General features: G+C 38.5%; 1 protein-coding gene across 1 annotated transcript in view; it reads right to left on the bottom strand.

Moving 5' to 3' along the window:
- Positions 1 to 882: 882 nt before the first annotated feature.
- LOC130916758 (anoctamin-9) overlaps positions 883 to 13433 on the bottom strand; it is a 28742-nt gene continuing 16191 nt past the window's right edge. The window contains exons 8-24 of the mRNA XM_057837712.1: positions 13093 to 13227; positions 12914 to 13007; positions 12742 to 12802; positions 12178 to 12260; positions 11943 to 12047; positions 11602 to 11766; positions 11481 to 11517; positions 7513 to 7624; positions 7378 to 7435; positions 7201 to 7298; positions 6915 to 7111; positions 6692 to 6844; positions 3717 to 3864; positions 3510 to 3632; positions 3319 to 3412; positions 3140 to 3252; positions 883 to 1676 (exon numbers count right to left, since the gene is read on the bottom strand). Of these exons, the coding sequence (XP_057693695.1) occupies positions 1652 to 1676; positions 3140 to 3252; positions 3319 to 3412; positions 3510 to 3632; positions 3717 to 3864; positions 6692 to 6844; positions 6915 to 7111; positions 7201 to 7298; positions 7378 to 7435; positions 7513 to 7624; positions 11481 to 11517; positions 11602 to 11766; positions 11943 to 12047; positions 12178 to 12260; positions 12742 to 12802; positions 12914 to 13007; positions 13093 to 13227 (1801 nt within the window). The 3' untranslated portion in view covers positions 883 to 1651. The remainder of the gene's footprint in view (positions 1677 to 3139; positions 3253 to 3318; positions 3413 to 3509; positions 3633 to 3716; positions 3865 to 6691; positions 6845 to 6914; positions 7112 to 7200; positions 7299 to 7377; positions 7436 to 7512; positions 7625 to 11480; positions 11518 to 11601; positions 11767 to 11942; positions 12048 to 12177; positions 12261 to 12741; positions 12803 to 12913; positions 13008 to 13092; positions 13228 to 13433) is intronic.

The following is a 13433-nucleotide window of genomic DNA, read 5'->3' as shown; positions in this document are numbered from 1 at the left end:
CTTTTATGACAGCTTGCAGTCTCTGAGGCATGGACTTGATGACTGACAAACAGTATTCTTCATCAATTTGGTGCCAACTCTCTTTGATTGCAGTTGCCAGATCATTCTTGCAGGTTGGAGCCTTGCTGTGGACCATTTTTTTCCATTTCCACCACAGGTTTTCAATAGGGTTGAGATCTGGGCTATTTGCAGGCCATGACATTGACTGGATGAGTCTTTCTCCAAGGAATGCTTTAACTTAAGTTTTAACTCTGTGGCATGATGCATTGTCATCTTAGAAAATGACAAACATATTTTCAATTGAAGGGATAAGAAAGCTGTCTAAAATTTCAATGTAAACTTTTGCATTTATTGAAGATTTAACCACAGCCATCTCCCCAGTGCCTTTGCCTGACAGGCAGCCCCATACTATCAAGGACTGCGGGAATTTTGATGTTTTCTTCAGGTAGTCGTCTTTGTAAATCTCAATGGAACAGCACCAAACAAAATTGCAGCATCATCACCTTGTCCAATGCAGATTCTTGACTCTTGACACAATGTCCAATGCAGAAGCTTGTTCTACATGATAAAATGTCTGAGTAGTCGTCCTTGACTGGTGATTCCATACTTTTTGCTAGGGGTTGTAGTTGTAAAAAAGTATGTGCTGATTCAAATTCTGAACAAATATCTCAATCAAAAAGTAGGCGTTGAAATTAAAAAACAAAGTAGGGTTTTACATTAGTTATATAAAAAGACTTACTTTGATGACTTTTCATTAAAAAAACTATATATCAAGCATAAGTTAGTCACCAATTTGCCAGAAAAAAACACTTAAGTGAAAGAGCATACATATATCAGAAAATCTATTTGCATCTTGTAACTTTCCAACAGACAACAAACAACTAATCCTTGCACAATATTCACTATATTCACTAAAACACTAACACATTTTCTTGTCAAATTTTTAAAGTATATCTGATAGAAACCTTGACAGTTATAGCAGGTTGATGTTTTATTTTATTTTTTCACCTTTTCCACACTTCATGTTATGCAAGAAGAGAGTGCCAAAAAATGATAAATCTTTTTGACTATTTTGCTGAGATGGGAGCCTATTGTATGCTGATTACAATGGCAGTGAAAAACAAGTGCATTTTCAAATATGTATACTTAAAAAACACTCCCATACTGCACACTCAATATATCCTCGTGTTTCGGTGACATTCTTTTATTCATTATAAAACATTGGCGTGCCCTCTGTCAGTCTCTCAGCAAAAATTAACACTTTTCACAATATAAGGCAACATTATAATACAATCAATATAGACTGTGCACCAGCAGTATAAATTATCAAAATGCGAGAACCACAAACTAAATTCACAAGTCAATTAGAAAATAAACATTCAGATAAACATTCAGTGCATTCTTACAATAGAATACCAATATTTGAAGTCAACAGCAAAATAAGTGAATGTGCACTTGTTTAGTCCAATGATGTGTCGGCTCATTCTGTAGGTGGGAGTCCACTCAGCCAATATAGAGCAAGAGAGCCGAAGTGCTCTATCCGAACACTACAAGGTGATTAATGGCTTGCAACTTGACTCGACTCAACTGTTGTCATTGGGACACTTTCAATGCAACACTGGGTTCGCGTTCCATTTGCTAAAGCAAAATTTCAGCGTTGGCTCTCCTCGAGTGACCTGCGGAGAAGTAAATTGGTCTTAAAATTTGGTATGTCCATCGAGGAAACTCAAATTCAATTAATATTAGATGGACAAAACAAATTTCTGAAGCAAATGCCAAACTGCGTAAGCAGGCTTAACTTCATTTGCAGAAAACACTAGTTGTAAAATTTGATTGTCATGCTTGCAGAGTCATTGCTTGTTCTATTAGATGACAGAAACATTAAAATATGTACTGTGAACAGTGAAAATTTGTGGCTCATTCCAATACCTTCTACACATTTTCAAAATAAGCCTTTAGCAGCATGACTGTCTTTAAGGGAAAGATGGAATTTCTTTTCATAATTTCATTTTTGTGATAATAGTGGAGAAAAATGTAAATATGGAAGCAGATCTTTTTTTGTTTTAAAAAATTTATATCATACCGTATTGGCCCGAATATAAGACGGCCCTGATTATAAGACGACCCCCTCTTTTTCAAGATTCAAGTTCGAAAAAAAGACTTTTTGAACACCACATTCATTTTTATACAGAATTAAAGTACATCGGAAACAAATGATTATAACAATATATTTGAGAGAAAAAGCATGTTATTTGCCTCATTCAAATCTTAATATCTGAACATTTAAATATGTTTAGTGCATTCACATTCGTAAATGAATGGCTTCCGGTTTTTGAAATGTAAATAAACCACTCAATTGTGATAAAACAACAAAATTGCAATAACTGCATTAACCATCAAAGTGAAGTCTAACTGAACTGTAGTCTTGAAACAAATCTGAAGTAGGAAAAACATTGCAATAAAATAATGCAAACTGGTTAAACTTGAGAGTAGCTAATATCTGTCATGACAGAACATCGCTTCAATGATATCTGGCGCCATCTAGCGTCGTGAATGGGTATTACATCTAGACCGCAAATATAAGACGACCCCCTCTTTTTCAGTCTTACAGTCTTATTTCAATGCAAAAAACACTGTCTTATATTCGGGCCAATATGGTAAATAAAATGAATGAGTGTGTATGTGCGTGGGTATAATTGGTATCACAAAATGGCTGTGGCTGTAAGCCATTTAATTTTTTTAGCTTAAACGTTATTTTCTCCATTATCAGAAAACGTCATATGCCCACTTTTATGGGTTTTCATATTTTGCTGATAACCATAACTGGTGACCAATTCATAAAGATTTTTCTCTCCCCCCAAACTATAAACTAATATTTGAGGTTTAAATACAACAGTGGCAATAGATTACAAACACGTCAAAAGTATTGAATTGTTTGACACTCCGAAGGATACCATAATCAGCATTACTACTGTATTTACTCTGGACATGGTGATTTAACTCTTTAGCTGCCATTGACAGTGAGAGACATTGGTCGTTTATCAATATCAATTGCACAGTGAATGATCATTCAATTGGCAATGAACCATCAAGCAAAATCACACCGAATTCCAGCAACAAATCCCTAAATCGCCCTCACCTGAGCTCTTCTTTTAGTCTTTTGAGTTTATCAAAGAGACTGTCATTCTTGACTCGCATGGGTACTGCCGGTACGAACCAGGCCGCGATAAATTTGCAAATGACCACGATGTGCTGCAATTAAAATGACAATATAAAGTTATTGAGAACACCTTCAGGTCCTGTTCCGCAGAAGCTCACCTCAAACAGAATGACAAATGCAAAGCGTATGGCTAAAATAAACCAGAATTGTGGCTTGAGATCATATTCCTCACTGTCCCTGTAGTCCTTATAACTGGGGAAAAAAGACAAAGAAGTTACTTGAAAACTTTCAGATTTTTTATGGTAAAATGGAGATGTGCCATGTTTGCGTGAGTGTCATGAGAACAAACCTGCAGGAAGTGACATTCATTCCATTGGGAGTTACCATCTGATGAGGGGAAAACTCCTTACGGATTTCCAGGTTATCCACAGTGGCAATGGATAGTGTATTGTTGATGTAGCCAACCATACAACTTTAAAGTGAAATACCAATCATTCAAAATATATTGAGAGTGCAAAATTATTATTTTCATCTCAACAACTCAACACATGCTCACTCGATATCTGTCACAGTGCCATTGGCGCAAGGTCCGTAGCGGTAACGGTACACCAGTCGGGGGATGAAGTCCGATGACACTCCGATGACCAACCCATTTGCGATGACAGCCAGCACACCGATAGCCTCTAACAAATTAATCCACACACCTGTGGAAAATCAAATATTGGACATCCAATTCAGTGGCAGTCTTTTATTTTTATTTTTTTGTGCAGTTAATTAACGGCGATAGACGTCCAATCCAGCAAAAGATCACTGCCAACCCTCTCAGTCAAAATGGATTGGACTTTTATCGCTGTCAGTGGTAGTCCATGAGTTAAAGCGAAAGACGATACCTTTATCCTGTGCATCCCAATGGAAATAATATTGCTTAATCAAGTTAAACAATCTGGATTTCACTTTTCTGTGGAGAAAACATGAATAAAGCCAATATTTCCCCAAAGTAGACAAAATAGCTGTTGTTAGACATTTTTAAAGGCCAGTAATATTTTTACCAATCATATGGGAGTATTCTAAATTTTCATGAATCCCACTGTGCAATGCGCCACGATGAACGTAACATGCTTTAATAGACCTAAGAGGTGCAACCGACTTCGTCTGTGACTCCGACAGACAAAAAGAATGACAGGACCAGACTGAACAGGTAAAATATTTTTAAAGGGTGAGTGCCTTTTTTGTTTTAGCTACTTTATACATGCAGCCATGGTAAGTGGTGTCATTTCTGTGAAACATTCCCATTATCAGAGGTCTAAGAAATGTACAATTTGCAAAGTTTAATACTTTGAACAAGCATCTTTCACGTGAAGGCTAATTATTAAAGATGTCCCGATCGATTGGGATGCCGATCAATCGGGTCCGATCACGTCATTTTCAAAGTATCAGAATCGGCAAAAAAATATCGGACATGACTTTATATATATATATATATATACATAAAATTATTATTATTTTTTTTTATTTAAATCGTTTTCTAATTGTATTTAACGTTACAGACAAAATGTCTTACACTCATCCAGAGTAGTTTTGGATTAAAGTAGGGCTATAAATTTATTGCGTTAACGGCGGTAATTAATTTTTTAAAATGAATCACGTTAAATAATTAACGCATGCACTGCACGACCCACTCACGCATTGTCGCATTCATTCTATAAAAACGTCGTTTTACCTATAGATAGCGCTAAAAGGCAGCATATAATGAGTAGAGAGAATTTTGACAGCCTTTGGAGCCATTTTTTACGTGGGTAAAGCCTTACAATACCTCTCTCAACTATTAAAAATAACGTGGGAGGCAATGTGGGAAAGAAAGGTAGTAGTTGATCATTTTCTTAACACCCTATGTTCTTTCCCAACGCAGAGAAGGTATATCAATTGGTGCCCCTACGCACAGTCATGGTTGCACTTCCCATCATGCATTTGGGCAGAACGTAAATGGCTGCAGTATCATTTACTGAAAGCTCAACAAATACACTAAATGGCAATATTTAGTCACAATATACATAGTCTCATTTATCCTTAAAGAATTACAAGTCTTTCTATCCGTGGATCCCTCTCACAGAAAGAATGTTAATAGTGTAAATGCCATCTTGAGGATTTATTGTCATAATAAACAAATACAGTACTTATGTATTGTATGTTGAATGTATATATTCGTCCGAGTTTTATTCATTTTTTTCTTAATGCATTGCCAAAATGTATATGATTGGGAAAAATTATCGGAAATGATTGGAATTGAATCGGAGGCAATAAAAAAAGCAATCGGATCGGGAAATATCGGGATCGGCAGATACTCAAACTAAAACGATCGGGAGCAAAAAAACATGATCGGAACAACCCTACTAATTATAATAGGTTTTAACATTCCATAGTATACTTTTTTTTTACCTGTCACGTTCAGCTGCTTAGACACAGAGAATTGGCATCGAAGTGTCTTTATGCTCTGAACAATTTTAATGCATAACATTGGAGTTTGATATACTCCCATTGTTATTGTTCATTATGTTTTATTTATTAGGAGAAAGCAGCAAACAGGAAGGGGTTATGGAGGGACAGAAAAGAAGGAAGCAGACAGAAGAGGAGAAGAACAAACAACAGCAAGAAATACATTGTTACACGCCTATGCTACCTATGAACATTGTGATGGTATCGTTAGCTAATTATATTTACCCATGGACACCATGTGGGGAGCCTGATAACCAAGGAGGAAGTGTAGGGGAGGTGAGTCAAAAGGAGACGTGATTAAGCGGGGTGGAACATACACAATTCAGCAATGTGAAGTGTGGATAAGTTAACATCCTATTCTATGCTACATGATCACTAATCCTGGCACTGACAATCTCTCTGAGTGTGTCTGATTGTACCCACTCATATGTGAACTCACTCAGATGTGCGAGTCCTGCAAAAAAGTGGAAATGCTATGTGGGGGCTGCCCCAGGGCCCTGGCACTGCCCCTACCAATCGTGGGGGGCTAGTGCAGCCAACCCCTCCCACCACATCTCTGGCAAAGGAGCCACAGTCATCCTACTGGGACCCAGGGCGCAATGGCGCCACCAGGGGGTGGCCACGGCCCCACCTATAATTTTTTGGGCCACCCTACTGGCCACCCCAGTGGCCAGTATAACATTGGCGCGAGAAGTGAGGTGTTGAGATCCCCCAGTCACCACCGCAACCCCCCCACCTATTGCGAAGACCTGTGATAATTAGGCTAAAGAATGTAAACACAAAAAAATGACATCACTTATGACGCAGCCATTTGGTGACGTCAGTTACCGTTTATTCACGCATGTGATAATGGCTATTAACGACGCCACAAGTAAGAGCGGGAATTCTGTGATACTTGCATTTCACTGGTTAAACTAGTACTGACATAAAATTCTGTGTTTATAAAAATGTATTAAACAGTCTTTCTGCTGGAATGCACATGATAAAATGTTTGTTGCTTTAATGTAATCAACCCAATGTCAGACTTGTCATGCTCACCAATGTCATTGGTTTTCTTCGGAACCAGTCTGCGCTCCAGAGTGACCATCTTAATGGCATCCAGGCGAATCTCAATGACGTTATTGATGAGAGCCAGCAGTGGAGCGAGAGGAAACGCCGCCACAAATATGGTGGTGAAGCTGAACTGGATCACTACATCCAGAAAGGAAATAAAGACATGGAGACCAACGACAACTTTAGTTAAATTTGAGACAAAACATACCCATCTCCAGGAATTCTTTGAAGAGGCTGAAGGAGTCGACATCATTGAGGCGGTAGTTGTTCATCCAGTCACGCAGCTTGCAGTTATCGCACAGTTCGGCTCCATGTTTGGACTGAGATTCTTCTTTTAGGTAGCAGTGGGCACATCTTCTCTGAAGCTTTTTAGTTCTTCTCCTTTTTATCCACTTGCCAAACCAACTGACGCCAGCAAGGGGGGAAAAAAAAAGTATTTTGGACTGAAGATTGCTAAAGATTGTGTACTTTATATGCAACGGTTTGATACATACGGGCCAGTGAACTCAAAGACATTGTTAATGGTTTGCTTGAGGACCATTATGATGGCCATTTGGATAAAAAGATCTGTCAGACATCCACTGGGGTGACACTGGATAGATTAAAATCAATAACATGCCAATAAATATGCTTATCCAAGACAAAATTGTATTTGTGTCCTGCTAACTCACCTCTTCTAGTCTCCATTTACTCGCAATGCGCACATAATGACCAGGATGGCCGTTTATCCTGTGTGTTCAAGTGATGACATCCACTTTAGTCTTTAGAAATGCCCATTTAATACTATTCATTGTAAAGTTTCTTACCTGCCGAGAAAAAAGGCGACGTAGAAAAGCGAGGAGAAATACGTAAAGAACTGAAAGGTGAACATCTTGACTGTGAAACTCCTCTCTGTCGCAGCAAAGGATCTAGTTTTCTCTGAAACAGACATTCTTATAAGAAAGGCATGATCCCCAAGAGGTTTTTTTTTTTTTTACACCTATTCATCATTTCGACCTTAACTGTACTGAATAAAGGTCAAAATCATAAATAATCTTGACAAATGTGCAGGTGGACTGGACTGGATTCATCAGATGGGTAATGTCTAGCTGGAAAGGACAATTCCAGTTGTGTTCAGATATGAATTACTGTGAAATGTATTCAAATAGTTTTTATTGTTAGGGAAAAAATATTGTGATTCTCTATAGATCATTCTATTCATATTAGGGCTGTCAAACGATTAAAATTTTTAATTGAGTTAATCACATCTTAAAAATTAATTAATCGTAATCAATCTATTCTAATTGGCTAACCACCGGTAATCTATAAAATATGCCATATTTTTCTGTAAATTATTGTTGGAATGGAAAGATAAGACACAAGGTGGATATATACATTCAACATACTGTACATAAGTACTCTATTTGTTTATTATAACAATAAATCAACAAGATGGCATTAACATTAACATTCTGTTAAAGCGATCCATGGATAGAAAAACTTGTAGTTCTTAAAAGATAAATGTTAGTACACGTTATAGATATTTCATATTAAAACCCCTCTTAATGTTTTCGTTTTAATAAAATTTGCAAAATTTTCAATCAAAAAATAAACTAGTGGCTCGCCATTGTTGATGTCAATAATTACACAATGCTCATAGTGCTTAAACCCATAAAATCAGTCGCACCCAAGCGCCAGCAGAGGGCGACAAAAAACACAAGTAACAAGTGGACATGACACTGTGCTGTCATTTTAATCTGTTTGAGCGGGGCATGTGCTTTAATGGCGTCAAATATTTTAACGTGATTAATTTTTAAAATTAATTACCGCCTGTTAACGCGATAATTTTGACAGCCCTACATTTTACACAAAACTCCTGTAATGGGCGGACAAAAGTATTGGCACCCTCAGCCTAATACTGGATAGCACAACCTTTCGACAAAAAACAACCGCTTCCGGTATCCATCAATGATATTCTTACAATGCTCTGCTGGAATTTTAGACCATTCTTTTTTGGCCAACTGCTCCAGGTCTCTGAGATTTGAAGGGTGCCTTCTCCAAACTGCCATTTTCAGATCGCTCCACAAGTGTTCTATGGGATTCAGGTCTGGACTCATTGCTGGCCACTTTAGAAGTCTCCAGTGCTTTCTCTCAAACCATTTTCTAGTGCTTTTTGAAGTCTGTTTTAGGTCATTGTCCTGCTGGAAGACCCATGACCTCTGAGGGAGACCCAGCTTTCTCACACTGAGTCCTAAATTATGCTGCAAAATTTGTTGGTAGTCTTCAGACTTCATAATGCCACGCACACGGTCAAACAGTCCAGTGCCAGAGGCAGCAAAGCAACCCCAAAACATCAGGGAACCTCTGCCATGTTTGACTGAGGGGGACCGTCTTCTTTTCCCCCTGTAAACTCTATGTTGATGCCTTTCCCCAAAAGCTCTACTTTTGTCATATCTGACCAGAGAACATTCTTCCAAAACGTTTTTGGCTTTCCCAGGTAAGTTATGGCAAACTCCAGCCTGGCTTTTTTATGTCTCTGAGTCAGAAGTGGGGTCTTCCTGGGTATCTTGCCATAGAGTCCCTTTTCATTCAGACGCCGACGGATAGTACGGGTTGACATTGTTGTACTCTCGGAACTGCAGGACAGATTGAACTTGTTTGGATGTTAGTTGAGGTTCTTTATCCACCATCCACACAATCTTTCGTTGAATTCTGTCGTCAGTTTTTCTTTTCCGTCCGCATCTAGGGAAGTTAGCCACAGTGCCATGGGCTTTACACTTATTGATGACGCTGTGCACGGTAGACACTAGAACATTCAGGTCTTTGGAGATGGACTTGTAGCCTTCAGATTGCCCATGCTTCCTCACAATTTTGCTTCTCTAGTCCTCAGACAGTTCTTTGGTCTTATTTGTTTTCTCTATGCTCATTGCGGTACACACAAGGACACAGGACAGAGGTTTAATCCATTTTACCTGGCTGCAAGTGTGATTTAGTTATCGCCTCCATCTGTTATGTGCCACAGGTAAGTAACAGGTGCTGTTCATTACACAAATTAGAGAACCATCACATGATTTTTCAAAGGGTGCCAATACTTTTGCTCTGCCCATTTTTGGTTGAGTTTTGTGTAAAATGATAATGATTTAATTTTTTTCCCCCCATTCTCATTTGTTTTTTTTCTTTGCCAGCAAAATAATTGCAGATATTATTACCAAACATTTGTAATTGCAATCATTTTCTGGGAGAAATTAAGCGTTATCCGACAGAATTGCAGGGGTCCCAATACTTTTGGCCATCAGTGTAACTGTGACTACTTTGTCCAGGGGCGCTGAAAGTCACTCACAGCGGGGGGTGCTGATGATCTTACTTTGTTTTTCCCATCCCAAAACAGCCGATTCGGTCCAAATTTGTCATGCTTTTTCTCCATACAAGATGTGCTCAATGGCAGTACACACGCATGCTGGATAGTATACGTACTAGTACCAGGCTACTACAAAAACAGTGTTCTTTTTCACATACAGTGTGCGGTCGAGTTATTGTGGAAATAAAAGCGCCTGTGTATTATAATGCAAATCCCCACAGCTAGACGGCGCAATGACACACAAACACATTTGAAAACTAAAAGGTCCCATACACCTCGTTTAAACACCCACTTTTCTCAACACTCAAATAAATTGCACACGAATATCCAACAGCGCTCTGCACGCGGCAGTTCAACAGCAACAACAAACAATAATATGGCTACAATGCAAGCATGTCTTTACTATTTGAATACACCAAAGGACAATCATCTTCATTTTCGACCTCGACTTTAATATTCGAAAAATGTCACTGTTTTTGTATAGAAAAAATCGCTAATTCGTTTTTGGACCATGTTTACAGCTTCTCTGTCAACAGTTAACTTTTCCGTTCCAATAGCGCCTTATCCAACGTGACCTGGTAGCAAGCAACTTGGTGTCAGGTGGTGACCAACAAATTATTAAAAACCAAAATTATTTGTTGTTGTTAAAAATTATTAACAACACATTTTTTTAACATACAGTGTAATTTTAATCGTTTGACAGCCCTAGTAAACTGATAATTTTTTTTCTCTTTTGTGTTTTTGCATTTCAAGTACAATAATTGAAGATTTTACTACCAATGAATTTGTTAATTGCAATCATTGTCTGGGAGAAATTGAGCATTATCAGACAGAATTGCAGGGGTGCCATTATTTTGGCCAGTAGTGTATATTTCTAGGCCTAGGGGGACCAACCATGAGTAAGGGATAACACAGTGAACCAATAGGGCAAAACAAGGGAGGGAGGGACCTCAGTGAGCTTCCTCTTTGGAGATGACCTGCCATTTCATGTGTCTGCTGCGTGGTGGCCCAGTTCCAAAGTTCTCTCACCACTCGTCACCTAATTGTTTGTTTGTGACCACGCCTTGATGATAAAGACACTTGGTTCTCTGCCATTGATATATACATGTTTTGAGTGCCACTGACGGTGACAGGTGTCCAATCCATTCACTGCCATCCCTCTAATTCCAAATGAATAGGGCAATTTGGATTTGGATTAGATTTCTTCATGTGTGTGTGACTTTGCTAGTGTGCATCCTGCATTCTTCTTTTGCTCAATGCAGGAACGTGTGTGTACCTAATTTGGCTTGTTCAGCTCTTTAACTCTGACTCTCCAAACCCGTTTGGACTGTTCCTAAAATATTAACTACTTTTCTAGTCTGGAAAACAATTATGTTAAACTCGACATACAATCAATACAATGATTCAACTCAAGCAATAGTGACTGACATACTGTACCTATTTCACAGAGTTTCATGGCTACGATCCTGTTCACCTGCAACCAAACAGACATGATCAACCTGATAGAGAACATTCAACTAAATGAGTATTTATCATATACATTTGAGACATTTTGTACCAGTGTCATGACTGTGATGATTAGGTAATGGAGGACGGCACCCAGCATCATGGCTATGCTGTTGGCATGCGTGTTAATGAACTCCCATGATCCCTCAGCCAACTGGACCGCTGCAATCACCCTGAACACCACCAGCGCATGTGTCAGACCGATGATGACCAGAATCTGGCAAAACACATGACTTGGATGAGAGGGTGTGGTACTATTCCATAGCACAAAATAGTTGGGGCCAACTATACTGTTACCAGTAACCCAAATCACACTATCATAATCATTAACTCACAACTTCAGTACTTCCCTTTGCCCCACTGTGATTTTATCGCACAAGACAAAGGACCCACCATAATTGTTACACAGATCAAAACCAGAGAGCTGCGTAGATAGGAGTGCTTGAACTTCTTAGGTTGACAGTTAACATTGTTGACAATCTCCAAGATTAGTTCCTCCTAAAAAAAAAAAGGGGAAAAAAAAAAACTTAAGTACCTGAGGAAATACCAACACAACTGATATATACAGTATATATATATATATATATATATATATATATATATATTTTTTTTTTTTTTTTTTTAATACCTCCTCCTCGCACCAATCAGACACCTTCCATTCGGACACATATGAAGTTCGATGCCTTTTCCAGAACTCCAAAAACAGTGTGGCTTTAAAAGAAAAGGGAAAAAAATGTGCTAAATAAAAGCTTTAATGGCGCAAAGGATGCATTGAAGTTTTCACTTGAATGAATAGTTAAATTCATCAATCATCTATCCCTCCATATCTATGGACAATTCAGAGTCTCAAATGAACTTAATGTGACACATGTAGTATCTTGGTCCGTTTTAAAGACTGCTTTTCCTGATATGTAATCTGCAGTGGTATGGATGTTCAAAGAAAGTTACACCAAAAATCATTGGATGAATCAATATTCTACCGTTTAACTTGGCAAGACGCATCTTTGAAAAGAGACAAAATTACTTAACGCACTGTCTGTCCCGGTATATGTATAGTATTCATAGAGTGTGTTGTGGTGTTTACTAAAATGTTGATATTAAAAACAACCAATAATGGCGATAGACATGCAATCTATTTTGACTGGGAGCGTATGAAAGGCAGATAAACAAAGAAGAAAGTAGTCAGGCTCACCCCATACTGCCATTACCATGGCAAACACCACAGTGCCATCGTTGTCAAAAAGCAGGCTGACCTGTGAACACGTAATGTCAACAGTGACATAAAAAACATATGTATATTTAAAATAATTTTAATATAAAATAATTAATGATGACAATAAAAGTACTGTATTTAAAAGACGTACCTTGGCATAGGTGCACGTGTCAGACAGCAGCCACACTTTGCATCTCTTGTCACACAGAGGGCACATGACCAAATCAGCATCGCAGACCTCTTTTCTACAAGACAACAAATACTCGTATGGTTCATCGGGCATTCCCAATGCCGCTGTCACGTAACCTCGTGACACAAATGGAACCTTACATGAGAGGCGACGTGTTGAAGAAGGCAATGCCGTAGAGGAAAACGATGACCCCGATGAGAGCGGGAGTGATAAGCATGTACGTGTACCAGCCCAACCACAGGTAGTACAATGCCACCTTCTCTCCGAAGTAGTTCCTAACACACAAAGTGAATTTACAGCAAGGGTGCCAAATTCATTTTTTCAAGGCCACATCATAATTACGCTTTACTTTAGACGGCTATTTTCTCTGCCAACCTACATATTGTATGTATGTAAAAAGACTTTTGGGAGGGGGTGCAACAATTGTTTTGAATGCTCCATATTGCAATGTCATAAGACTGTAATAATCATGACATGACAC

Source organism: Corythoichthys intestinalis, chromosome 5 (assembly GCF_030265065.1).
Source record: "Corythoichthys intestinalis isolate RoL2023-P3 chromosome 5, ASM3026506v1, whole genome shotgun sequence".
Taxonomy (NCBI): domain Eukaryota; kingdom Metazoa; phylum Chordata; class Actinopteri; order Syngnathiformes; family Syngnathidae; genus Corythoichthys; species Corythoichthys intestinalis.
The sequence above is the reverse complement of the archived record's forward strand: the minus strand, read 5'-3'. Positions and strand labels throughout refer to the sequence as shown.